This window comes from Thalia democratica, chromosome 8 (genome assembly GCF_965202585.1).
Source record: "Thalia democratica chromosome 8, ktThaDemo2.hap1.1, whole genome shotgun sequence".
NCBI classification, from domain to species: Eukaryota; Metazoa; Chordata; class Thaliacea; order Salpida; family Salpidae; genus Thalia; species Thalia democratica.
The window spans coordinates 39,583,319-39,611,275 of NC_139172.1; the positions used below are offsets into that span (position 1 = coordinate 39,583,319).

At 25.3% G+C, this 27,957-nt stretch overlaps 1 protein-coding gene across 1 annotated transcript in view; it reads right to left on the minus strand.

Annotated features, from left to right (window-relative positions):
* Positions 1 to 448: 448 nt before the first annotated feature.
* LOC145841951 (uncharacterized) overlaps positions 449 to 27,957 on the minus strand; it is a 33,141-nt gene continuing 5,632 nt past the window's right edge. The window contains exons 4-20 of the mRNA XM_082949263.1: positions 27,777 to 27,878; positions 27,223 to 27,372; positions 26,439 to 26,540; positions 25,891 to 26,040; positions 20,724 to 21,020; positions 19,128 to 19,229; positions 18,581 to 18,730; positions 17,805 to 17,906; positions 17,257 to 17,406; positions 12,805 to 13,101; positions 10,312 to 10,827; positions 8,901 to 9,320; positions 7,332 to 7,433; positions 6,780 to 6,929; positions 3,328 to 3,411; positions 2,351 to 2,422; positions 449 to 1,353 (exon numbers count right to left, since the gene is read on the minus strand). Coding sequence (XP_082805389.1) covers positions 485 to 1,353; positions 2,351 to 2,422; positions 3,328 to 3,411; positions 6,780 to 6,929; positions 7,332 to 7,433; positions 8,901 to 9,320; positions 10,312 to 10,827; positions 12,805 to 13,101; positions 17,257 to 17,406; positions 17,805 to 17,906; positions 18,581 to 18,730; positions 19,128 to 19,229; positions 20,724 to 21,020; positions 25,891 to 26,040; positions 26,439 to 26,540; positions 27,223 to 27,372; positions 27,777 to 27,878 — 3,815 coding nt within the window. The 3' untranslated portion in view covers positions 449 to 484. The remainder of the gene's footprint in view (positions 1,354 to 2,350; positions 2,423 to 3,327; positions 3,412 to 6,779; positions 6,930 to 7,331; positions 7,434 to 8,900; positions 9,321 to 10,311; positions 10,828 to 12,804; positions 13,102 to 17,256; positions 17,407 to 17,804; positions 17,907 to 18,580; positions 18,731 to 19,127; positions 19,230 to 20,723; positions 21,021 to 25,890; positions 26,041 to 26,438; positions 26,541 to 27,222; positions 27,373 to 27,776; positions 27,879 to 27,957) is intronic.

Genomic DNA, 27,957 nt, shown 5'->3' on the forward strand with positions numbered 1-27,957 from the left:
AACGATTTACTCTTAATTAAGAGCAGAGTTGTAGAAAACAAGTTTACTAATTTTATCAACAAACTCTAGTAAAATGCAGTAGTTTAAAATTGTGCCAAATACAAAATCACATTATATTTGGAAAAATGTGTTCAAAAAAAAAAAGAAAAACAGAGACATTTTTAAAATAAAAGAAGCAAAGTAGAGTGTTGTTAAAAAAACAAATCATAAACTAAAAAATTACCAGTTATTTAAGAAAACTAGATTTTTATAATTTAAGTCATTTAACTGTAAAAAAAAAAACCTTAAAAAACTAAAAAATCGCACAAATAAAAGAGTTTTATACCTCTATTAACTTTATCTTTAAAGTTTCAGAAATATCACTTAATGAAATATTTGATTGAAAATTTAAACTTTCTTAATATACTTCATATTTAAAAAAATGATTTAGTTTTTCATTGTGGCTAAATTCTTTAAAAAAATGTTTAAAACTAGTTGAACCAAATTACAGCTGACATCCTGAGAAATTTCTTTTTACGTGACTTCTCAAAGCTGATGATGTGTGAAATTTCCTCCCACATTTGGCACAAGCATGAGTCGGTTCGAAATGAGTCTTAACGTGTTCTTTCAAATGTGTTGGATTATGAAACTTTCTACCACATTCAGCACAAGCATGAGTCGGTTCGAAATGAGTCTTCATATGTACTTTCAAACTTGATGAAGTGTGAAACTTCTTACCACATTCAGCACAAGGATATGTCGGCTCGAAATGAATCTTCATATGTAGTCTCAAATGTGCTGGAGTATGAAACTTCTTACCACATTCAGCACAAGCATGAGTCGGTTCGAAATGAATCTTCATGTGGTCTTTCAAATGTGCTGAAGAATAAAACTTCTTGTTACAATGCACACAACAATATGCTGGTTCATTATGATATAACATGTGACTTCTTAATGCGTCTTTAGTTTTGAAGTATCTTTCTTCTGGGCAAACATCGCACTTGAACTTTCTCTCATCACTGTGAGTGGCCAGATGGTTTTGTAAAGAATGCTTGGTAGAAAAACTTTTGTCACAAATCAAACACACGTTGGCCTTTTCTCCCGTGTGGCTTCTCATGTGAATAGTAAGGTTCAGCTTAGAAGAATATCTTTTATCACAAACAGAACACGCGTGGGGTTTTTCTCCAGTGTGAGTTCTCATGTGACATCTAAGTGTATGATTACTTCCAAAACACTTCAGGCAAACTTGACACTGATGAGGTTTATTGTGGATTTTGTCCATGTGGTTCAAAAGTTCGTCTTTGCTAGCAAACTTTTTCTTACACGTAAGACATTCAAGCCGTTTTTCAATTCTTTTTAGCGAGCAACTTCTGCCTTAAAAAAAACATTTATTTAATTGATTATTTGGATAGGTCTCATACTTGCACGAGCGGACAAATTACACAAAGCGACTTAATTGCACGAAGACAGTTTAGCACGAGGGACATTTTTGCACCGAGACTTTTTTGCACAGAGGGTCAATTTTGCACGAGTTAATTTCTTTTTTTATTAACTTTTATTATATTTTTTTGTATTTTTATTATACAATCTTTGATACCACTAACCGTTACCCTTGGTCAGTAACTTATTTTTTTTCTGTGTATTATTTCATTAATAAGATTTTTATTTATTTTTATGCTTTTTTAAGAATAATTTCTATTGGTTTTATATATACTATCACTGTTACTCTTAACCCTTACCCTCGGTCAATAACCTTGTTGTCCTTCATTTTTTTAATAATTCATTATGTTAGTGGTTATTTTCAATTTTTTTACTCTACTGCAAAAATTACCCTACGTGCAAAATTGTCACTGGTGAAAAATTGACCTGCCGTGCAAAATTATCACTTGTGCAAAATTTACCCTTTGTTCAAAATTGTCCTTTTGCATTTTTGTCCTCATGGGCAAAATTGTCTTTGTGCAAAACTGACCCTTCGTGCGAATTTGTCTTCAAGCAATTTTGTCCCCTCGTGCAATTTTGATCCGTTCCCTAACAATTTATATGAGTTAGGCACATTAACTCAATATTTTTTATTTATAGTTTTTAGTATAACAAATTTTTGTACTGATAGGTGCATCTATTTATGTAGCTTAAGTTTGTACAACAGTTGGTAAAATTTAATATTAATCAACTACAAATCAATATAAGCTGAATCAAAGTTTGGTTTAAGATGAAGTAAGTTAGAATTCAGTGTATAATACAAGTTGCTTTAGTTTCAAAAAGTTTTACATTAAATTAGTAACATATTTGCAACAGTTTTAGCAAAGGCCAATTTTAATCTTTGTTCACTTTTTGACTATCAATTTAAAATAATAAAAAAAGATTAACATACCTTGAATTATAGTCTTGATATTTTGACTCAGAGAAATTTCACTGGCAATTAGTCTCTTAACTTGACTATTATCTATAAAATAATAAACATTAAAACTTTTTTTTATAGTTATTACAAACATCTTCATTTTTAATTCAAATTAAAATACTAAAAATAGTGTTGTACTTATGTTGTACAAGCTTTTTTACTATAGTTTAACATGTTATAAAAATTTTAATAAAAAACAAATAAAGGTTTATTTATTAAAAAATATAACATTTAATTGTAGATTAGCATACATTAGTTTAGAATTTTAAGTTCGATAAAAGTGTTGGAAAAATCAAGTATAAAAAACATGAAACACACAAGATTTGCATTATAAAAGTTGTAATATTTGATTTAATATGAATCATTGAAAGCTTTAAATGCAGAATATTTAGTTTGGTGAAATATAATTTATATGTAGAATTTGAGGGCATAGGGAGAATAAAGCAATTCTTTATATATTAATCTTACATAAAAATTATTAACTTAGCTAGCAGTTGCTTTTTTCGTTTTACGAAATTCAAATAAGTTTTGAGATATGACCAGTCAAAGTCGGCCACATGATAGGTTCCCTATGGGAAGGGAAAGTTCAAAGAATTCAATGATAATTGTTTTTTAAGTATACTTAGTTGGCTTGAGTAACTGGCTAAAACCTCAGAGCATTTTTTTTTTGTAAGATCATTTGCTTACATTTTAAAACAAAAAAAAACTACATTGTTTAATCAGTTCATTTAACAATTACTTAATTTTTCATTTTTATGATAGTTTATTCTTTTGAAAATCAACTTAGACCTTAATCTGAAAATACGTTTTTAGAAGAGAAGCTACAGACTTCAAGATAGTATATGAAAATATAAGCTAATTTTTTTTTGAATAAAAAGTATACTTAAATTTAAAATTTAATTACCTCTCAAATAAATGTAAAAAACATTAAGTTACCCAAAATAACATACCTTGAATGTCAGTCTTAGTAATTTGGTGTGCACTATTTTTCTGAGAATTTTCATTGGTGGTTATGTTGTCCACTGGACTATTATCTATAACATAACATAATAAATAGTAATTACTTAATTATTTTATTTTCAATAAACTTTTACTGATGTAACACATTTTAGCACTGATGAATAAATTTGTTAATGTAGAAATGGTCTATAGGATAGCTATCTAGTTACTTTTAATTTTGAAAAAATGTAAATTTTTTTAATTTTCATTGTTATTTACAAGTTAGATTTAGTTTACAACATTTTACTACTCAGTAACATGAGTTATTTTTACCATGTTTTTAACAAATATAAGTTTTTTAAATTTAAGATGAATTTTTATTACAAAAACTGTTAACCATTAATACTAAACTTGTTAAGTTTTGAAAAGACCTTAAAGTAATATTTAATAAACTAAAGCTACAGATAAAAACTAAATAACTTCAAGACAGGAAACAATTAAACTTTAAAAGTTAATGATTAAAAACTTGTACATAAACTTTATTATTTTAACTAGTAAACTTACTTTTTTATTCAACCCAATATACTTTTAACAAATTTTGTATGGTTCAATGTTTGGTTATTATAAAACTTTGATCAAACTTAAGTTAAAGTAAGTTTATTGACATTAAAAATATTTATTTTTTTGATAAAACTCAGATCATCTTAAATTTTAAAACAAAATCAATATTAACTGCCCAAAAAAGTATAGTAAAGTACACCATTTATTAAAATAAAAGTACAAACGAAGCTTAAATTTAATAAACAGTAGGCAAAGTTCACCACAAATACTTTAAGTTAAAAACATACCTTTAAAATTTTATAATGTATAAAGCCTTTTAAAGGTTTAAACTAAAGAAAAATAAATAGGTATTTGTTTTTTTATTTTATTATTTGTCTCATTTTTTCTATAAAAACTTGATCAACTCTTACTTTAGTTGCAATTTTAAACACAAACAACTTAGGCTTCACATGTTAGGTTAAAACCGCTTATTAATGAACTAGTGTTCATGTTTATTTAATTTTTAGCAACTTTGTTTATAGCTGCTTATATTTCTCTGTATATTGGATTAAGTTTTTGGATAAAATTGTAATTCAAAAAGTAAGTTACGATTTTATTTATAATTTTCTAATAATGTAAAAGAAATATTAATATAGAGTAAAGTTGTTGAATTTTTATGTGATTCAACGAATTTTTGCTCCATTAAAGAAATATAAAGTTTCTCTTCATTAACTTGACTTCATATGCTATTTTTGAAAATTAACTCTAAATAATTCGTAAAATGTTATTCTGTTGATAATAACATTTATGTATATGATACATTTTTGGTGTCAAATCAAATTTTACTACCTCACATTTAAAGTTTGTTTAAAATAAAATTTTTTTAGTGACTTTTGTTCAAAATTTTATAATTTTTTTTTAATTCTTAAATTTGAGATTTTTCCATATGTTTTTAGCCTAAATTGCCAAATTCCAGATTTTTCAGGCAATCCTGTATTCTAGAGTTGATGATGAGAATCAAAAAAGAAGTTGAAAGCATTTTAAATAGTACTTTTTACACTTATACTAGAAATTATGGGAAATTCTAGGAAACTTATGTGTCATAAGCTGTAAAAGTGGGAGCCACAAGGCTATAAATTGAAACTTATACAAGATATTCTTGAGTTAGTGATGAAGAAAAAAAGGTCTTTGTGTTTCTAATGGTAGTTTTACACTTATACTAGATATTACGGAAAAATATTAGGATATTTAGGGGGTCACAAGCTGTAATAGGGGAGTAAAAAGTCCATAATTTAAAAATTGTACTAGATATTCTGATATACTATCAAAATCCATCCGCATTCAAAATCCACCTGATATTTTTGATATTTTCTTTATTTATTAATTTATTTTATATGTTTTTAGCATTTTTTATACTTATTCTCACTACCACTGTTACCCATAACCCTTACCCTCAATGGATAAGCGGTTCTCGAACTTGACTAGGTGGATTTTGATCAAAGATAGATTTTGAATGTCTCCAAGATATTCTAGAGCTGATGATGAAGAGCAAAAATATGGTTTTAGGTGTTTTTAATGGTAGTTCTTAAACTTATACTAGATGTTTTGAAAAAACTAAGGGGGTCACAAAGCAATAATTTTGAATTTACAATAGAACTTCTGGAGTTGATGATAAAAAATAAAATAAAGTCTTAGGAAGTTTCAAAGGTGGTTTTTTCAAAATCTTGTAGGATTAGGTCATAACCTATTAAATTTATATAAAGTTGGTTTTTTGAAAAAAAAAAAGTATGAGATACTATGGTCTAATTTTTTAATTTAAAATATTCTGAGATAGGCTGAATTTTTAGTAATCTTATTTTAATCTATTTAGTTTTACTTACAGGTGCATTAAGTTTTTAACCCGAAAAAAAATTAACATAATGTTTTATCCGTTTTAATATCGACTTGTAGTAAATTTAATATAATTAAATTTATAAGGATTTTAATATCAACTGATGATCTCTTTTTTTGAGTGAAATAGGGTTTTAAAAATAAAATCTTAAAACATTGCAAGTTAAACTTATAGTGATTAAATCTATTAAATGCCTAGATATTATGGGTACAGGTAGGTCAACTTTTTTTTAACAAGTTGATCTTATATTTTAGAGCTTTAATAAGCTATCAGACATTTTTAAGCTCTAAGAAAATTAAAAGTAACTTTTGAGATGTAAGCGAGCAACGTCAGTGTGATCAACATTTTAGTAATGGAAGGTACAAAACAAAAATGGAGAAAAAAATGATTACTTCACTAAATTTGTTTCTTCGCCTCAATTTTTTAACCAAAATTTTATAAATATTTACAGAAAGTCCATACTTATATTCAAATCAATAGATTACAGGATATTTTTTTAGTTTTGGAAACCACCTTTTTTTGTTTTTTTTTTAATGAAAAATTTTTATCATTTAATATTTTTAAAATCACAACTTTCAAAGTCTTTTAAACTATAAGAAATGTTTCCAGAAATTAGAAGTCTCTAGCAAAAAAACTGAAGGAATAGATAAAAAATATTGAATTTTTTTATTTTCAATAAAGTTGACAATGAACAAACTGTCCTTATGTTTGTATAGGAAATATTTAACAAAAACTCTACATCTCAAAAACTTTTTTTTTTATTCTAAGTAAACTAACTTAAAGTTTATACTATAAGCTTTAATATAAAATTCAATATTAAATTTCATTTTAAACTTTTGTTGGAACTCCCCTATGCTTTTTTATACATATTTCAATATTTACATTAATATTTAACCACAAACTTTTATTATATAGTTTATTGTGGACAAACAAAGTTTTTTTATTTTTACTAAATGAATAACTTGTTTCTTTATAAAACATTCATTATTTAAAACAATAGATAGGTAAAAATATATATAAAGAAAAACTTACTTTTTCCAGCAGATTGTGCAGAGCTGTCCTTAGCCGTGGTTGAAATTCTAACATCAGAAAGCGGGCTGATACTATTATTACTGTTACCATTTAATATTTCACATCCTTTTGAGCTGGTATTGTTTTTTCTTAAGTTGACACTCGTATTTTCTGTACGTAAAAATTACTTTGAAAATTTCAGAGAAACAAAAACATTTAAATTTTTGTTCTGTTAAATAGTTATTGCTGTTAAGATTGATTAGTAGTTATGATAAATTTTGCATGATTTGCAAAGTTTCAAACATAAGTATTTTAATGATAAATTTAGGCTGAAATAAAGAATGTTGAGTGCTAAATTTAAAGCTTTATAACTAATTTAAAAACTTCTTTCTTAAAATTAAGTTTTAAAAGGCACAAAAAATCGACTAAGATTTTTAGGTACTTGATTTTACAAACACTTAAGTGAAAGATGTTTAAAATGAGTATTGGAGTCTTTTATCTCAATTATTAAGTTATTGATGGTAAAAAGCAAACTTACAAATTATGTATTAACAAATAAGTTAAACTGTTTACCTATAGTACTTGGTTCAATATCGTTATCTGAGATAATTTCTTCGGGTGTTTTAACAGAGACTGTGTCATTTATAAGAGTGTTAGATTCATTTTCAGCACTGCCTATAAGATAAGTATATTACATCAGTCTTTTTAAGAGTTTGTACTTTTAATTTGAATTTTAGCCTCTTACAAGCAGAGGAACTTGACTATGTATATCTTATAAACTAGTATATCATACTGGGTTACAACTGTTTTTTTGTAATTTCTTCCAGGATTTTCGAAAGATATTTAGGTCTACTTTTAGTTTATAGTTTAGTCAAAGATAAAAACTTAGTAAAATTGCAAAAAGGTTCAAATATGCACAAAGGGACACTTTCACAGAAGGGACACTTTTGCACAAATACACTTTTGCACTAAGGGTCATTGTTGCCCGAGAGTAATAAAATAAAATACTAACAAGTATTATTAAAAAAATAATTATTGATTAAGGGTAAGGGTTAGGGATAAGAGTGAAATTAAAAATATTGATAAAAAAGTAACTTATAGAAATAATTATTGACAAAAAAGAAATTAAACAATTTAAAACAAACTAAATAACAAAACAATTAAATAACATTGGTTAAAAGAAAAAAGTTATTTACCGATGGTAAAGGTTAGGGGTAACATTGATAGTTAAAATTTAAAATATATATATATTTAATTTATTAAAAAGCCAAATAAATAAATAAAATAATAAATTAAAAAGTAATTTAATTCGTGCAAAAGTGCTTTGTGCAAAAGCGACCCCTCGTTCAAAAGTAACTCTTCATGTATATTTGACTTCTACCGTGTTAGATAGTATAACAACTTGGAAAGATAATGTTAAGCTACTTAAGATGTGTTTATGTATTATAAAAAACTTTTGACAATGACAAAAAATTTCAATGGCAAAAAAAGATTTTTGCATAAAATCAAAATATAACTACATAAGATGTAAAAAATATTTAAAATTTTGGATTTGTTTTTTTTTTTTGTCAAAATTCCAAGTTTTTTCAGGATTCCAGGTTTTGTTCAAACCCTGGTTGTATTATAGTTTTACGTATAAGAAGTTTTTTATAGTAAGTCAACATAAAGTATTATTTTCCTTTCATATAGGTCAGTAAACATAGTACAAACTTTAAAATAATAAACTTTAATCACAATTGTCAACAGAAAATTGTTTTTAAATTTTATTTACTAATTAACCTAAACAAATAAAAAATTAGACCTTAAAGTCAATTCATCAGCTATATAAGAAAAAATTTTAAAATTCAGAAAATAAAATATTTCTACAAAAACTTAATATTCACTACAAAGTTCTAAGTCATAGAAATGTAATTTCATTTATTGATGACTTAACTTTTGATAATAAAATAATTATACAAAAATTGAATATTCACTGCGAAGTTCTAAGGCATAGAAATGTAATATAAATTTTTATGACTTAAATTTTTACAAAATATTAATTTAAGGTCACAAAAAAATTAAAAAGCACAATATTTGTTTACTTTAAGTTTGTGGTTGACAATTAAAGTTTGTAAAATTTAGTTCAATAAAACTATAACTTACACAAATTTTTTATTAGATGTTGGTTCATGCTTCTCAAAACATAAAACTTTTTCCCACACTTTGGACAACTAAATTTTGGTTCATTATGAAACAACAAATGATGTGACAACGCATATGCAGTTCTAAAATATCTGTCATCTGGGCATATATTGCATTTGAAGTTTTTCTCATCACTGTGAGTTGCCTGGTGTTCGTTTAAATTGTGTTTAGTAGAAAATCTTTTATCACAAGTTGAACACACGAAGGGCTTTTCTCCAGTGTGCGTTCTCGTGTGTCTATCAAGTTTTGTTTTAGTTTCAAAACACTTCAGGCAAACTTCACACTGATAAGATTTATTGTGGATGTTCATATGACGGAGTAAGCTTGCTTTAGAGAAGAATTCGCAACTACATACAGAGCACACAAACTTTTTTCTTTCACCTGCAAATAAAACTGTAGGTTTTGTTTTGTTCAATTTGTGTTGAAATAAATTTGTTCAAGTGTTTGACAAAATATGCTCAATTAAAAAAACATAAAACTTGTATGATCAAAACAATTTAAACAAGTTTTTAGCTCTTATAAAATCATATTAGGTTTTTCCTATAGTTTTAATGATTTATGATAACTAAAAACATTAGATGGGCTTGAATAGTAAAGTTAATTGTTAGAATTAAACAAAGGTAAATTTAAAAATGCTATTTAGCATTAATCTAGAAAAACTAGACAAGTTTAATAACTTTGTAAACCAAGCGTAGCAAGTGCAAACCAAATTGTTTAAACCTTCATCAGACGATAAAACAATCAAAATATTCTTAATTTCAAAAACATTAAAATCTGTTTTGTGATGTTTTTAATTTCCAAAAAATTGACCATAAAAAATTTTTGGTGCACATATTCGTATGGGAAACTTCTTACAAAAAAATACAATATTTCATAAGCTATATGAGATTTTTAAATTCCATAAAAACTGGCTTGTAGTTAGTACTTAAAGCTTTCACAGAAAAGCCAATGTTATTCATAGTAAAAAACAAAAAATTTTAACTTCCCTTATGCCCTTAAAGTATACAGCATTTTAAAGAACCTTACTCTCTTAATCAATAAACTTGTAGTAAAATTTTGTTTGTTTTTACTTTTAGTTTATTAAGCATGAGTGTAAGAGTTTTGAAAGTACTAAAAAATTTAGGGTGAAAACAACAGATTAAAAAAAAAAGAGTATTTAGGTTTTAAAGGAATATAAACTAAATAATTAACTATTAAAAAAAATGTTTTAAAACTAAAATCTATAAAACAAATTTAAGTTAATAAAATTTATAGTTTTTTAAATTTTTTAGATACAGCATCTGCTACAATGCTCCATCCAACGTAATACTACTATAAGTTATGGTAATTTAGCAAGTATAAGCACTAAAATAGTTTAAACAAAAAAACTAACATTTGTTTCTTTCTTCATGTTCTTTCAAGCTATCTGCAGTATGAAATTTTTCATCACAGTTTACACAAGAATAAGCTGGTTTAAAATGATTCTTCATGTGGTTGTTCAAATTTGTAGAAGTGCAAAACTTCTTGTTACATATTACGCAAGAATATTTCGGTTCATTATGAATACGCATATGATTAGTCAATTGATTTTTGGTTTTAAACCTTCTATCATCTGGGCATATCTCGCACTTGAACTTTCTCTCGTCACTGTGAGAAGCCTGATGGCTTTTTACCTGAGACCTAGTAGCAAATCTTTTACCACAAGTAGAACACACGAAGGGCCTTTCTCCGGTGTGAGTGCTCATGTGACATGTAAGGTTAAACTTGCATTTAAAACACTTCAGGCAAACTTCACACTGATGAGATTTATCGTGGATTTTCATATGACTGAGTAAACATTTTTTAAGGGAATATCTTTTGTTACATAAAGAACATTCAAAAAGTTTTTTGTTTCCACTGTTTTCCACATCTAAAAAAAAACAATGATTTTTTTAGCACTGAATATTTGAATTTTTTTTTTTTTGTACTTGTAAAAATATGATAGTTTGAGAAAATTGTTCTTCAAAGACTACAAAACATCTTGATCACAGTAATAACATTACACTATTTAAGTTTCTTAAATCTCCCATCTGATATGTCAATTCTGGCAAGGTCACTGGTTTATTACAAGTTTTATCAAGATTTTCAAATTTCCTTCAGGTTTTTGAAATTAAATGTTTTGGGGTTCATTTTAAGTAAAAAACTAAGTTCAAGGTGAAAAACTGTGTTACTAGTGTAACAACATTGAAAAAATACTGTAAAACTAGTTCAAACTTGTTTTTTAATATCAAAATATTTGATGAATAGAAGAAAATTTCTTTGTGATAAGTTTTTGTTTCAAACTGAAGTTTTACTTCTTAACATGTAAAATTTGTTCAAAATCCAGGTTTTTAAAAAAATATTTTGAAGTTTTTTTAGCATAAATTGTCAAATTTCAGGTTTTTACAGAGTTCCAGGTTTAAAGGCTACCCTGTCAATTGTTATTTGTTAAGTTTTTTGTCTTTATCATTATTACTATAAAAGTATTTAGTAGTAATTACTTTTTTAGGTGTGGCAAAACAATTTTGTTTTAATTCATAGTAAATATCAAACAAACTTTTCCTTATTGTTTAAATTAATTATGACTAATGTCTGAAAAAATTTTGACTCAAGAGATACAATGACAAGTTATTTATAATATCAGTACTTACAAGGTTGCTGAAAAATTTCAAAATTATTCTCCAGATTTTCGAAATAAATTTTAGATTTTTGAAATTATATCTTTTTTTGATTATTTTAGGAGTATACTAATCATAAATTAGAAAAAAGTGTTTTATGATAGAACTAGGTTGCTAAAAATATACTGTATTACTATCTAATTGTGATTTTGTTCTATTGAAACCTGCACTAACATTTTGAATCAATTTCTTTTAAGTTCTTCTAATATGATTGTTCAAAACCCTTATTTTGATATATAACATATGAAAATTATCAAAAAATAAAGTAATGCAACTTTAAAAGTGTTTAATAACTAATAAAATTCTAATTGAATTACAACAAATGGGTTTATACTATAGAATTTCAACATTTTCATCTAAAAAATATTTTAAGTTTCATGTTTTTTTAGGTGCTTTATTGATTTTATTTTGAAAATCAAGGTTTTTTTTAAACTTTCGCAAATTCTAGGTTTTTCCATGCTTTATTTATACCAGAATTTTTAAGGAATCCTGATATTTTAGCAATCCTATTTATAATTCAAAAATAAAATAAAATCTACAGCTTCAAATGAATGTAGTTATATGAGAAAATTAAATAAACATTAAAATTTTAAAAAAATTTGTTCTTCTATACTTTATATCAGAGTTTCCCTAAGTGGGCTATAAGCACAAAAGGAGGGGCCATGAGTAATAAAAAGGCCAATTGGACTATAAAGCCATAATTTAAAGCTCCTTCTAGATATTCTTTTAGTTGATGGTGAAGAGCAAGAAAAAGGTCTTAAGTGTATTTAATGCTAGTTTTTATAGTAATCTTATCAGAGAGGACCGTTGCTTTTTAACTACTTATATGGGGGCCTTGTGAAAAAAAGTTTGAGAAACTCTGCTTTACATAAAAAACTAACTTTTATTTTTTGCATTGCTGTTTCCAAGCGCATTCATTTTAAACAAAACAACTTAGTAATTTCCTTTTCTTTAAGTATTTGTTAGTTAAAGTAATTTAATTTTTCTCTTATTACATGAATTTATTAAATATTAAGTAATATACTACTTTACATAAACATTAAAACAAAAATAAGAAAAAAAATTAAACAAAATCAAACTAAGCTGTAGAAAAGTTTGATAAAACAAAAAAAAAGTAAAATTAATATAATTATAACTGTAAAAAATAAATATGATTAGTCAATTGATCTTAGTTTTAAAACTTTTATTACCTTGGCATATCCCACACTTGATTTTTTTCTCATCACTTTGAGTTGCCTGATGGTCTTTTGAAGAACCTTTTTTAGCAAATTTTCTACCACAAGTAGAACACTCATAGGGCTTTTCTTTAGTGTGAGTTCTCATGTGAAGTGTAAGCTTAGACTTGCTTTCAAAACATTTCATGCAAACTTCACACTGATGAGTTTTATCGTGGATGTTCATATGACTGATTAAACTTTTTTTACAGGAATATCTTTTGTTACATAAAGAGCACTCAAAAAAATTTTCGTTTCCGCATTTTGCCACACCTACAAAAAAAATGATTTTTTTATTTAGTTCAAGGTAAAAAACTGTGTTATTATTTTTACAACACTAAAAAGATAATGTGCAACTAATTTTAACTTGTTTTTTTAACTCCATAGGGGGATGAACCATGTTTTTTACAAGTTGATATTATTTTAGAGAGTTTTTTTCCAAGGTTAAATATGCTTTTTATTAATTTAAAATAATTAATTCATTTTTTAGTATAAGACCAGTCAAAGTTGGGCCACATAATAGGTTCTCTATGAAAAGGGAAAACTAAAATAGTGAAAAAATATTTTATTTAAATTCTATCTCCTTCTATATTTTTCATGCAATCTTCTTCAAACTTTAAGTCTAATATTAATACAATAACAACAATAACAAAAAAAGTTAGTTGTGACTTAATAAAAAATTAAGTAAAATTTTATTTTTTTGAAAAAAAATTTATTTTTTTTCAATGTTTGTTATAAAATTTTTATTTTCTTAAATTATTTAAACTCATAAGTAATGTTTTTTTTTAAATAAAGTAAATTTCTTGAATATATGAAGAAGATTGCTTGAAAATGAAAAAGACGATAGATTTTAAGTAATTTTTCAAAGAAAACAGTTTCCAAAAAAATCAAACAAGAAAAATTTGATTTGCGCTCCATACATTTGTATCAAAAACTTTTTATAAAAAATAAAATATTCCTATTGCCTTAAGGTGTTAAAGCTGTAAAAAATAAAGCGCAGAGCCATAATTAGAAACTTGCACTAGATATTATGGAGTTGATGTTGAATACAGAATAATAAGGTTGTAGGTGTTTTTAGTGATAACTTTTTTAGAAATTTTGTTGTAGGGGGCCATGGTTTTTTTATTTCTTCAAAGGGGGCCTTCTGAAAGATTTTGAGAAACTTTGCTTTATTTAAGAGACTAACCTTCATTTCTTGCATCGCTGTTTTCTAACTTATTCATATCAAGCAATAACAAGCTAATAAATTTATTTTCTGTAAAAGTTTTAGTTGGATAAGTATACAAATCTGAATTTAATAGTATACCAGTATATTTTAATATGAAGTAACATGCTAATTTACAACATTGAAACAAAAATAGCAAAACATCTAAACAAGAATAAATTTAAGCTGCTAATAAGTTTAATAAAATAAATAGAAGCTTATGTCATACCAAGCTGTGAAATTTTTATTAAAAATCTCCAATAATAAGCTTAAAAATGATACTGAGAAAACTTGTAAAAAAATAAACTATCTTATAAATAATTTAATTTAACATTTAATAACTTTTAATTTAAGTAACATTGAGGTAGATAAATAAAACAGGAACTGGTCAAGTATGCACAAAGATACTTTTGCACGAAGGTTCATTTTTGAACAAAGAAAAAAAATAATAATAAATCAAAAAAGTAATGTATAAAAAAAACTTATCAAATAACGAGGCAGTCTAGGGGTAACAGTGATAACTAAAAAAAATACAAGCTGATAAAATAATTAAAATTTGAAGTAAAATTAAAAAAGAATCATAACATTAAGAAAAAAACACAAAATAAAGAAAAAGTATCAGGGTGATAGTGAAAGTGTAAAAAACAAGTAAATTAAACTAAAAGTACTTATAAAATCCCATGACATATTAAATTTTAGAAAATGAAGAAAACCAAATATACAACTTAACATTCTTTTTTTATTGAGTACCTTATAACCCAGTGATAGATGATATTGAATGAACTTAAACTATTGTACTATAAAATATAACGAATAAAAATTTCTAAATAAATAAATCTAACTGATAAAAAAATTACAAGGTGTTTGTAAGATTAAAATTGGTGAGATAATATAGATCTTCAAAGATTTTTGTTTAAACATAAGTAGTATTACTACTTTAATTACTTTATTACACTATCATATTTATTTTTTCTTTGAGAAAACTTTTAACATAAAGTTTAATTCATAGAAGTATGTTTTAAATAGTATACTATGGTTTCTAGAGTATATATTGGTATCAATTAGTTTTAAAAGATGGTTACTATTTTTAAAACTTAAGTTCATCTTTTTGATTTTGTTTTAAATTATAGCAATAAGGGGGTAGGTCATGTTTTTAACATGTTGATCTTAATTTGTAGACTTTTCTATGCTTCAAGATTCTTTTTATTGTTTTAAATAAATCAAGTTATTTTTGTTAAATATTTTAAGGTTTTTTCAGATGTTGAGGTTTATCCAGATGTTTTTAGCCTAAATTGCCAAGTTCCAGGTTTTTCTGGGATTCCAGGTTTTCTGGCAATCCTGAATTCTGGAGTTGATGATGATGAGCAAAAAAAAAAGTTTAAAGTATTTTTATTGGTTATTTTAAACTTATACTGGAAATTATGGGAAATTTTAGGAAACTTATGGGTCAAGAGCTGTAAAAGTGGGAGCCACAAGGCCATAATTTGAAGCTTAAACTACATATTCTTGAGTTGATAATGAAGAGCAAAATAAATTTTGTGATTTCAATGGTAGGTTTAAAATTTATACTTGATTTTTTTATTGGAAACTTGGAAAAATTTATTGGGCTATAGGCAGCAAAAGGAAGCCATGAGGTAAAAGTTTGAAACTTACACTAGATATGCTAGAGTTGATGATGAAGAGCATAAAAAAGGTCATTGGTGTTTTTAATGGTAGTTTTACACTTATACCAAATATTATGGAAAACTATTTGGTAATTTAGGGGGCTACAAGCCGTAAAAGGGGAGTAACAAAACCATAATTTGAAACTTAAACTAGATGTCTGAAGTTGTAATGAAAACCAAAAAAAATGGTTTTAGGTAATTTTTAACGGTTGTATTGAAACTTATACTAGATGTAATATAAAAATTAAGGGGTTACAAAGCAATAATTTGAAACTCACACTAAATATTCTGGAGTTGATGATGAAAAGAAAAAAAAGTCTTAGGAAATTTCAAAGGTAGTTTTTTGAAAAATCTTGTAGGATTGGGTCATAACTTTTAAATTTCTTTAAAGGTGGACTTTTGAATAAAATGTTTGAGAAACCCAGGTCTAAACTGTTTTAAAATTTCAAGTATTCTGAGATAGGCTGAATTTTTAACAATCTTATATTAAATCTATTTAGTTTTAATTACAGGTGCATTACATTTATAACCCAAAAAAAGTTAATGTATTGTTTTTATCATCTTTAAAAATAACTGATATTAAATTTAATTCAATCAAATTGATAAGGATTTTAATATTAGCTGATGATCTAGTTTTTGAGTGAAACAGAGTTGTAAAAATGAAATCTTAAAATATTGCAAACTAAATTGATAATGATTAAATCTATTTAAATGCCTAGTTGTTAAGGGTACAGGGAGGTCACCTCTGTTTTAAAAATTGATCTTATTTTTAAGACTTTTAATAAGCTATCAGAAATTTTTAACAGCTAAGAAAATTCAGAGCAACTTTGAGATGTAAGCGAGCAAAGTCAGTGTGATCAATATTTTTGTAATGGAAGGTGCAAAACAAAAATTCAAAAAAAAAAAAAAGGTTGCTTAACTAAAAACTCTTTTTTTCCTTAATTTTTTAATCAACATTTTGCAAATACGTACAGAAAGTCTATAGTATAGACTTTCTATAGTATAGACTTTATACTTATATTCAAATCAATAGAATACTGGGTTTTTTTAGTTTTGGAAGCTACCCTTTTTTGTTTTTTTGACGTAAAATTTTTATTTTTTTAAGCATTTTTTTCAAATCCCAACTTTCAAAGTCTTTTAAACTATAAAAGCTCAAAAAATGAAGGAGGAAAATGAAAAACTAGTGAATATATGAATTTTCAATAAAGTTGACAATGAACAAACTGTCCTTATGTTTGTATAGGAAATATTTAACAAAAACATATACATCTCAAAAACTAATTATTTTTTTATTCTACATAAACTAACTTATAGTTATACATTTAGTTTTAATACAAGAGCCAATGTTGAACTTACTTTTCAAAAATGTTTGAACTCCCCTATGCCCTTAGTATATATAGTATAATAGTTACTTGAAATAATTTAAGTATAAACTTTTATTTTATTGTGGACAAACAAATTTGTTTATTTGTAATTAAATGAATAAGTTGTTTCTTTAAAAAACATTCATTATTTACAATTTAATAAAACAAATAAAAATATATATAAACAAAAACTTACTTTTTCTAGCAGATTGTACTGAGCTTTCCTTAGCTTTGGTTGAAATTCTAACATCAGAATGTGAGCTGATACTATTATTACTGTTAACATTTAATATTTCACATCCTTTTGATCTGGTATTGTTTTTTCTTAAGTTGACACTTATATTTTCTGTAAGTAAAAATTACTTTGAATATTTCAGAGTAACAAAAAAATTAAGTTTTTGTTCTCGTAAATAGTTAGTGCTGTTAAGATTTATTAGAAATGATAAATTTTGCATGATTTGCAAAGTTTCAAACATAAAATATTAATATGATAAATTTAGGCTGAAATAAAGAATGTTGAGTGCTAAGTCTAAAGCTTTATAAGTTAAGTTAAAAACTTCTTTCTTAAAAATATTTTTTTAGGCACAAAAAATTAACTAAGATTTTTAGGTACTTGATTTTACAAATACTTAAGTGAAAGATGTTTAAGATGAGTATTGGAGTCTTTTATCTCAATTATTAAGTTATTGATGGTAAAAAGCAAACTTACGAATCATGTATTAACAAATAAGTTAAACTATTTACCTATAGTACTTGGTTCAATATCGTTATCTGAGTTAATTTCTTCTGGTGTTTTAACAGAGACTGTGTCATTTATGAGAGTGTTAGATTCATTTTCAGCACTACCTGTAAGATAAGTATATTACATCAGTTTATTTAAAAATTAGTACTTTTAATTTGAATTTTAGCTTTTTAAAAGCAGAGGAACTTGACTATGTATATCTTATTAATAAGTATATCATACAGGGTTACAACTGTTTTTTTTTTTGTAAGTTCTTCCTAGATTTTTGAAAGATTTTTAAGTCTACTTTTAGTCTATAGTTTAGTCAAAGATAAAAACTGAGTAAAATTGCTCAAAGGTTCAAATATGCACTATCAAAGGTTATTTATAATATCAGTATTTACAGGGTTGCTGAAGAATTTAAAAGTTATTCTCCAGAATTTTCAATAAAATTGACGATGAACAAACTGTCCTTATGTTTGTATTAGAAATATTTTACAAAAACATCTACATCTTGAAAACTTTTTTTTATTCTACATAAACTAACTTATAGTTATACATTTAGTTTTAATACAAGAGCCAATGTTGAACTTACTTTTTTAAAATGTTTAAACTCCCCTTTGCCCTTAGTATATATAGTTTAATAGTTACTTGAAACAATTTAAGTATAAGCTTTTATTATATTGTGGACAAACAAATTTGTTTATTTGTAATTAAATGAATAACTTGTTTCTTTATAAAACATTCAGCATTTACAATTTAATAAAACATATAAAAATATATATAAACAAAAACTTACTTTTTCTAGCAGATTGTACTGAGCTGTCCTTAGCTTTGGTTGAAATTCTAACATCAGAATGTGAGCTGATACTATTATTATTGTTACCATTTAATACTTCACATCCTTTAGAGCTTGGATTGTATATTCTTAAATTGGCGCTTATATTTTCTGTAAGTAAAAATTACTTTGAAAACTTCAGAGTAACAAAAAAATTAAGTTTTTGTTCTCGTAAATAGTTAGTGCTGTTAAGATTTATTAGAAATGATAAATTTTGCATGATTTGCAAAGTTTCAAACATAAAATATTTTTATGATAAAATAGGCTGAAATAAAGAATGTTGAGTGCTAAGTCTAAAGCTTTATGAGTTAAGTTAAAAACTTCTTTCTTAAAAATATTTTTTTAGGCACAAAAAATTAACTAAGATTTTTAGGTACTTGATTTTACAAATACTTAAGTGAAAGATGTTTAAGATGAGTATTGGAGTCTTTTATCTCAATTATTAAGTTATTGATGGTAAAAAGCAAACTTACAAATCATGTATTAACAAATAAGTTAAACTATTTACCTACAGTACTTGGTTCAATATCGTTATCTGAGTTAATTTCTTCGGGTGCTTTAACAGAGACTATGTCATTTATGAGAGTGTTAGATTCATTTTCAGCACTACCTGTAAGATAAGTATATTACATCAGTTTATTTAAAAATTAGTACTTTTAATTTGAATTTTAGTTCTTACAAGCAGAGGAACTTGACTACGTATATGTTATTAATAAGTATATCATACAGGGTTACAACTGTTTTTTTTTGTAATTTCTTCCTAGATTTTTGAAAGATTTTTAAGTCTACTTTTAGTCTATAGTTTAGTCAAAGATAAAAACTGAGTAAAATTGCTCAAAGGTTCAAATATGCACTATCAAAGGTTATTTAAAATATCAGTATTTACAGGGTTGCTGAAAAATTTCAAAATTATTCTCCAGATTTTCGAAATATATTTTAGATTTTTGAAATTATATCTTTTTTTGATTATTTTAGGAGTATACTAATCATAAATTAGAAAAAAGTGTTTTATGATAGAACTAGGTTGCTAAAAATATACTGTATTACTATCTAATTGTGATGTTATTCTATTGAAACCTGCACTAACATTTTGAATCAATTTCTTTTAAGTTCTTCTAGTATGATTGTTCAAAAGCCTTTTTTTGATATATAACATATAAAAATTATCAAAAAAAAAGTAATGCAACTTTAAAAGTGTTTAATAACTAATAAAATTCTAATTGAATCACAACAAATGGATTTACACTATAAAATTTCAACATTTTCATCTAAAAATATTTTAAGTTTCATGTTTTTTTAGGTGCTGTATTGATTTTAGTTTGAAAATCAAGGTTTTTTCTTTTAACTTTCGCAAATTCTAGGTTTTTCCATGCTTTATTTATACCAGGTTTTTTAAAGAATCCAGGTATTTTAGCAATCCTATTTATTATTCAAAAATAAAATAAAATCTACAGCTTCAAATGAATGTAATTAGATGAGAAAATTAAATAAACATGAAAATTTCATAAAAATTTGTAGTTTTTCCATACTTTATATCAGAGTTTCCCTAAGTGGGCTATAAGCACAAAAGGAGGGGCCATTAATAATAAAAAGGCCAATTGGACCATAAAGCCATAATTTAAAGCTCCTTCTAGATATTCTTGAGTTGATGGTGAACAGCAAGAAAGAGGTCTAAAGTGAATTCAATGCTAGTTTTTATAGTAATCTTATCAGAGAGGACCGTTGCTTTTTTAACTACTTATAAGGGGGCCTTATGAAAAAAGTTTGAGAACCTCTGCTTTACACAAAAAACTAACTTTTGTTTTTTGCTTTGCTGTTTCCAAGCGCATTCATTTTTTACAAAACAACTTAGTAATTTCCTTTTCTTTAAGTATTTGTTAGTAATTGTAATTTTATTTTTCTCTTCTATATGAATTTATTAAATATTAAGTAATATACTACTTTGCATAAACATTAAAACAAAAATAAGAAAAAAAATTAAACAAAATCAAACTAAGCTGTAGAAAAGTTTGATAAAACAAAAAAAAAGTAAAATTAATATAATTATAACTGTAAAAAACAAATATGATTAGTCAATTGATCTTAGTTTTAAAACTTTTATTACCTTGGCATATCCCACACTTGAATTTTTTCTCATCACTATGAGTTGCCTGATGGTCTTTTGAAGAACCTTTTTTAGCAAATTTTCTACCACAAGTAGAACTTTCATAGGGCTTTTCTCCAGTATGAGTTCTCATGTGAAGTGTAAGCTTAGACTTGCTTGGAAAACATTTCATGCAAACTTCACACTGATGAGTTTTATCGTGGATGTTCATATGACTGACTAAACTTTTTTTACAGGAATATCTTTTGTTACATAAAGAGCACTCAAAAAGTTTTTCGTTTCCGCATTTTGCTACACCTACAAAAAAAATGATTTTTTTATTTAGTTCAAGGTAAAAAACTGTGTTATTATTTTTACAACACTAAAAAGATAATGTGCAACTAATTTTAACTTGTTTTTTTAACTCTATAAGGGGGATGAACTATGTTTTTTAAAAGTTGATATTATTTTAGAGAGTTTTTTTCCAAGGTTAAATATGCTTTTTATTAATTTAAAATAATTAAATCATTTTTTAGTATAAGACCAGTCAAAGTTGGGCCACATAATAGGTTCTCTATGAAAAGGGAAAACTAAAATAGTGAAAAAAATATTTTATTTAAATTCTATCTCCTTCTATATTTTTCATGCAATCTTCTTCAAACTTTAAGTCAACACATATTAATACAATAACAACAATAACAAAAAAAGTTAGTTGTGACTTAATAAAAAACTAAGTAAAATTTTATTTTTTTGAAAAAAAAGTCTTTTTTTTCAATGTTTGTTATAAAATTTTAATTTTCTTAAATTATTTAAACTCATAAGTAATGTTTTTTTTAAATAAAGTTAATTTCTTGAATATATGAAGAAGATTGCTTGAAAATGAAAAAGACGATAGATTTTAAATAATTTTTCAAAGAAAACAGTTTCCAAAAAAATCGATCAAGAAAAGTTTGATTTGCGCACCATACATTTGTATCAAAAACTTTTTATAAAAAATAAAATATTCCTATTGCCTTAAGGTGTTAAAGCTGTAAAAAATAAAGCGCAGAGCCATAATTAGAAACTTGCACTAGATATTATGGAGTTGATGTTGAATACAGAATAATAAGGTTGTAGGTGTTTTTAGTGATAACTTTTTTAGAAATTTTGTTGTAGGGGGCCATGGTTTTTTTATTTCTTCAAAGAGGGCCTTCTGAAAGATTTTGAGAAACTTTGCTTTATTTAAGAGACTAACCTTCATTTCTTGCATCGCTGTTTTCTAACTTATTCATATCAAGCAATAACAAGCTAATAAATTTATTTTCTGTAAAAGTTTTAGTTGGATAAGTATACGAATCTGAATTTAATAGTATACCAGTATATTTTAATATGAAGTAACATGCTAATTTACAACATTGAAACAAAAATAGCAAAACATCTAAACAAGAATAAATTTAAGCTGCTAATAAGTTTAATATATAAATAGAAGCTTATGTCATACCAAGCTGTGAAATTTTTATTAAAAATCTCCAATAATAAGCTTAAAAATGATACTGAGAAAACTTGTAAAAAAATAAACTATCTTATAAATAATTTAATTTAATTTAACATTTAATAACTTTTAATTTAAGTAACATTGAGGTAGATAAATAAAACAGGAACTGGTCAAGTATGCACAAAGATACTTTTGCACGAAGGTTCATTTTTGAACAAAGAAAAAAAATAATAATAAATAAAAAAAGTAATGTATAAAAAAACTTATCAAATAACGAGGCAGTCTAGGGGTAACAGTGATAATTAAAAAAATACAAGCTGATAAAAAAATTAAAATTAAAAGAAAAATATAAAAAGAATCATAAGATTAAGAAAAAACACAAAATAAAGAAAAAGTATCAGGGTGATAATGAAAGTGTAAAAAACAAGTAAATTAAACTAAAAGTACTTATAAAATCCCATGACATATTAAATTTTAGAAAATGAAGAAAACCAAATATACAACTTAACATTCTTTTTTTATTGAGTACCTTATAACCCAGTGATAGATGATATTGAATGAACTTAAACTATTGTACTATAAAATATAACGAATAAAAAGTTCTAAATAAATAAATCTAATTGATAAAAAAATTACAAGGTGTTTGTAAGATTAAAATTGGTGAGATAATATAGATCTTCAAAGATTTTTGTTTAAACATAAGTAGTATTACTACTTTAATTACTTTATTACACTAACATATTTATTTTTTCTTTGAGAGAACTTTTAACATAAAGTTTAATTCATAGAAGTATGTTTTAAATAGAATACTATGGTTTCTTGAGTATATATTGGTATCAATTAGTTTTAAAAGATGGTTACTATTTTTAAAACTTAAGTTCATCTTTTTGATTTTGTTTTAAATTATAGCAATAAGGGGGTAGGTCATGTTTTTAACATGTTGATCTTAATTTGTAGACTTTTCTATGCTTCAAGATGCTTTTTATTGTTTTAAATAAATCAAGTTATTTTTGTTAAAAATTTTAAGGTTTTTTCAGATGTTGAGGTTTATCCAGATGTTTTTAGCCTAAAATGCCTAGTTCCAGGTTTTTCTGGGATTCCAGGTATTCTGGCAATCCTGTATTTTGGAGTTGATGATGATGAGCAAAAAAAAAAGTTTAAAGTATTTTTATTGGTTATTTTAAACTTATACTGGAAATTATGGGAAATTTTAGGAAACATATGGGTCAAAAGCTGTAAAAGTGGTAGCCACAAGGCCATAATTTGAAGCTTAAACTAGATATTCTTGAGTTGATAATGAAGAGCAAAATAAATTTTGTGATTTCAGTGGTAGATTTGAAACTTATACTTGATTTTTTTATTGGAAACTTGGAAAAATTTATTGGGCTATAGGCAGCAAAAGGAAGCCATGAGGTAAAAGTTTGAAACTTACACTAGATATGCTAGAGTTGATGATGAAGAGCATAAAAAAGGTCATTGGTGTTTTTAAAGGTAGTTTTACACTTATACCAAATATTATGGAAAACTATTTGGAAATTTAGGGGGCTACAAGCCGTAAAAGGGGAGTAACAAAACCATAATTTGAAACTTAAACTAGATATTCTGAAGTTGATGATGAAAACCAAAAAAAATGGTTTTAGGTAATTTTTAACGGTTGTATTGAAACTTACACTAGATGTAATATTATAATTAAGGGGTTACAAAGCAATAATTTGAAACTCACACTAAATATTCTGGAGTTAATGATGAAAAGAAAAAAAAAGTCTTAGGAAATTTCAATGGTAGTTTTTTGAAAAATCTTGTAGGATTGGGTCATAACTTTTAAATTTCTTTAAAGGTGGACTTTTGAATAAAATGTTTGAGAAACCCTGGTCTAAACTGTTTTAAAATTTCAAGTATTCTGAGATAGGCTGAATTTTTAATCATCTTATATTAAATCTATTTAGTTTTAGTTACAGGTGCATTACATTTATAACCCAAAAAAAATTAATGTATTGTTTTTATCATCTTTAAAAATAACTGATATTAAATTTAATTTAATTAAGGCCATAGGGGGGGGGGTAGGCCATGTTTTTTACAAGTTGATCTTATTTTATAGAGTTTTTACTAAGCTTCAAGTTGCTTTTTACCGTTTTTAAAAATTCGAATTAGTTTTTGAGATATGACCGGCCAAAGTCGGGCCGCATAACAGGTTCCTTATGGGTAAGGAAAAACTAAAACAACGAAAAAAGACTAATGCATTCAAAATCTATGTCCTCCTTCATTTTTTAAGCAATCTTCTTCAAACTTTCACAGTCTATTCTTTATACAATAATAAAAAAACGTTATTTTTGACTTTAAAAAATTTCAAGTAAAAATACCTTTTTTTTGAAAAAAAAAATTTTTTGATAAAAAATCACTTTTTTTTTTGTCATGAAATTTTTATTTTTTAAAACTATTAAAATTCACAAATAACGTTTTTTTCTCATAATAAAAGGAACATTTCCTAAAAATTTGAAGAAGATTGCTTGAAAAATGAAGGAGAAGATAGATTTTAAAGCCCGTTTTTAAAAACTCGAGAAAAACGGCTTCAAAGTTACCCTTTATATACCTTTTATAAAGACAACCCTTTATATAACCGGTCATAAAAAAAAAGTTACTTAATATTTTTTAAATCTAAAAATAGCATCTGAAAGATTACGAAATTTACTATAATATAAGTCTATATGTTATTTTTGGTCAAAAAATGGCTTCTACCCCCCCTCCCCATGGCCTTAACTTGATAAGGATTTTAATATTAGCTGATGATCTACTTTTTGAGTGAAACAGAGTTGTAAAAATGAAATCTTAAAATATTGCAAACTAAATTAATAATGATTAAATCTATTTAAATGCCTAGTTGTTAAGGGTACAGGGAGGTCACCTCTGTTTTAAAAATTGATCTTATTTTTAAGACTTTTAATAAGCTATCAGATATTTTTAACAGCTAAGAAAATTCAGAGCAACTTTGAGATGTAAGCAAGCAAAGTCAGTGTGATCAATAAGTTTCTGATGGAAGGTGCAAAACAAAAATTCAAAAAAAAAAGGTTGCTTAACTAAAAACTCTTTTTTTCCTTAATTTTTTAATCAACATTTTGCAAATACGTACAGAAAGTCTATAGTATAGACTTTCTATAGTATAGACTCTATACTTATATTCAAATCAATAGAATACTGGGTTTTTGTAATTTTGAAAGCTACCCTTTTTTGTTTTTTTGACAGAAATTTTTATTTTTTTTAAGCATTTTTTTCAAATCCCAACTTTCAAAGTCTTTTAAACTATAAAAGCTCAAAAAATTAAGGAGGAAATGAAAAACTAGTGAATATATGAATTTTCAATAAAGTTGACGATGAAGAAACTGTTCTTATGTTTGTATAGGAAATGTTTAACAAAAACATATACATCTCAAATACTAATTATTTTTTTATTCTACATAAACTAACTTATAGTTATACATTTAGTTTTAATACAAGAGCCAATGTTGAACTTACTTTTCAAAAATGTTTGAACTCCCCTATGCCCTTAGTATATATAGTTTAATAGTTACTTGAAACAATTTAAGTATAAACTTTTATTATATTGTGGACAAACAAATTTGTTTATTTGTAATTAAATGAATAAGTTGTTTCTTTATAAAACATTCATTATTTACAATTTAATAAAACAAATAAAAATATATATAAAGAAAAACTTACTTTTTCTAGCAGGTTGTACTGAGCTCTCCTTAGCCTTGGTTGAAATTCTAACGTCAGAATGTGAGCTGATACTATTATTACTGTTAACATTCAATATTTCACATCCTTTTGAGCTGGTATTGTTTTTTCTTAAGTTGACACTTATATTTTCTGTAAGAAAAATTTCTTTGAATATTTCAGAGTAACAAAAAAAATTAAGTTTTTGTTCTCGTAAATAGTTAGTGCTGTTAAGATTTATTAGCAATGATAAATTTTGCATGATTTGCAAAGTTTCAAACATAAAATATTTTTATGATAAATTTAGGCTGAAATAAAGAATGTTGAGTGCTAAGTCTAAAGCTTTATAAGTTAAGTTAAAAACTTCTTTCCTAAAAATATTTTTTTAGGCACAAAAAATTAACTAAGATTTTTAGGTACTTGATTTTACAAATACTTAAGTGAAAGATGTTTAAGATGAGTATTGGAGTCTTTTATCTCAATTATTAAGTTATTGATGGTAAAAAGCAAACTTACAAATCATGTATTAACAAATGAGTTAAACTATTTACCTACAGTACTTGGTTCAATATCGTTATCTGAGTTAATTTCTTCGGGTGTTTTAACAGAGACTGTGTCATTTATGAGAGTGTTAGATTCATTTTCAGCACTACCTGTAAGATAAGTATATTACATCCGTATATTTAAAAATTAGTACTTTTAATTTGAATTTTAGCTTTTTAAAAGCAGAGGAACTTGACTACGTATATGTTATTAATAAGTATATCATACAGGGTTACAACTGTTTTTTTTTTTTTGTAATTTCTTCCTAGATTTTTGAAAGATTTTTAAGTCTACTTTTAGTCTATAGTTTAGTCAAAGATAAAAACTGAGTAAAATTGTTCAAAGGTTCAAATATGCACTATCAAAAGTTATTTATAATATCAGTATTTACAGGGTTGCTGAAGAATTTCAAAGTTATTCTCCAGAATTTTCAATAAAGTTGACGATGAAAAAACTGTCCTTATGTTTGTATAGGAAATATTTAACAAAAACATATACATCTCAAAAACTAATATTTTTTTTTATTCTACATAAACTAACTTATAGTTATACATTTAGTTTTAATATAAGAGCCAATGTTGAACTTACTTTTCAAAAATGTTTGAACTCCCCTATGCCCTTAGTATATATAGTTTAATAGTTACTTAAAACAATTTAAGTATAAACTTTTATTATATTGTGGACAAACAAATTTGTTTATTTGTAATTAAATGAATAAGTTGTTTCTTTATAAAACATTCAGCATTTACAATTTAATAAAACAAATAAAAATATATATCAGGAAAAACTTACTTTTTCTAGCAGGTTGTACTGAGCTGTCCTTAGCCTTGGTTGAAATTCTGACATCAGAATGTGAGCTGATACTATTATTACTGTTAACATTTAATATTTCACATCCTTTTGAGCTGGTATTGTTTTTTCTTAAGTTGACACTTATATTTTCTGTAGGTAAAAATTACTTTGAAAATTTCAGAGTAACAAAAAATTTAAGTTTTTGTTGTCGTAAATAGTTAGTGCTGTTAAGATTTATTAGCAATGATAAATTTTGCATGATTTGCAAAGGTTCAAACATAAAATATTTTTATGATAAATTTAGGCTGAAATAAAGAATGTTGAGTGCTAAGTCTAAAGCTTTATGAGTTAAGTTAAAAACTTCTTTCTTAAAAATGTTTTTTAGGCACAAAAAAATTAACTAAGATTTTTAGGTACTTGATTTTACAAACACTTAAGTGAAAGATGTTTAAGATGAGTATTGGAGTCTTTTATCTCAATCATTAAGTTATTGATGGTAAAAAGCAAACTTACAAATCATGTATTTACAAATAAGTTAATATTAAAATATTTACCTACAGTACTTGGTTCAATATCGTTATCTGAGTTAATTTCTTCGGGTGTTTTAACAGAGACTGTGTCATTTATGAGAGTGTTAGATTCATTTTCAGCACTACCTGTAAGATAAGTATATTACATCCGTATATTTAAAAATTAGTACTTTTAATTTGAATTTTAGCTTTTTAAAAGCAGAGG